This window comes from Habropoda laboriosa, unplaced genomic scaffold, assembly GCF_001263275.1.
Source record: "Habropoda laboriosa isolate 0110345459 unplaced genomic scaffold, ASM126327v1 scaffold1329, whole genome shotgun sequence".
Classification (NCBI taxonomy): Eukaryota; Metazoa; Arthropoda; class Insecta; order Hymenoptera; family Apidae; genus Habropoda; species Habropoda laboriosa.
The window spans coordinates 499608-500291 of NW_017101431.1; the positions used below are offsets into that span (position 1 = coordinate 499608).

At 25.6% G+C, this 684-nt stretch overlaps 1 protein-coding gene across 1 annotated transcript in view; it reads right to left on the reverse strand.

Annotated features, from left to right (window-relative positions):
• LOC108578149 (protein real-time) overlaps positions 1 to 456 on the reverse strand; it is a 47796-nt gene extending 47340 nt beyond the window's left edge. Inside the window, 2 exon segments of the mRNA XM_017941418.1 lie at positions 116 to 234; positions 293 to 456. Coding sequence (XP_017796907.1) covers positions 116 to 178 — 63 coding nt within the window. The 5' untranslated portion in view covers positions 179 to 234; positions 293 to 456.
• Positions 457 to 684: the final 228 nt, after the last annotated feature.

The following is a 684-nucleotide window of genomic DNA, read 5'->3' on the forward strand; positions in this document are numbered from 1 at the left end:
ATGTAATTCAATAATTTGAAAATAATATAAATTAACACAAATAATTGTAATTGAAATAAAATAAAAAACACTGTAAATATTACTACTGAAATAAGAAAAAATACAATGAACGCACCATCATCACGAGTGGAAAAGGATGCTTATACACCCGTACAGGTGACTGATATTGTTGAACCATATCACAATGTCTTCTTACAAGCTGGTTGTTAACTTAGACTGCAATACAAACAGGAACTATAATAATTTAACTAATTTAATTGAACAGAACCAATCAGGTGCATTAATAACTAACCAACGAATAAACAAACTTTATAGGTTACAATGAGCCTGTTGTTATCCTGCCTTTATTCAATTTAATATTTATGACACTTCACTTTATAATGTTCAAACAATATTTAATCACATAATATTAAAAGTTATACAACTTATAAACAAAAACTTGACATAATTGACATTTCACACTACATTATACAATACAGAAAAAAAAGACACAAATCTTAAAAGAACGTAATAGACTTTAAATAGATGGCGCTACGAAAATTGCAATGACTGACATCTATAATTCAAAATACGAAACTTGGTGTGGAGTGATTTAATTCTTATAAATTAAACATTTAATTAGGAGTTTTAAACATAATACATTGTATTACATTTAATAAATATATTCTTTATGTTGAAAAATGT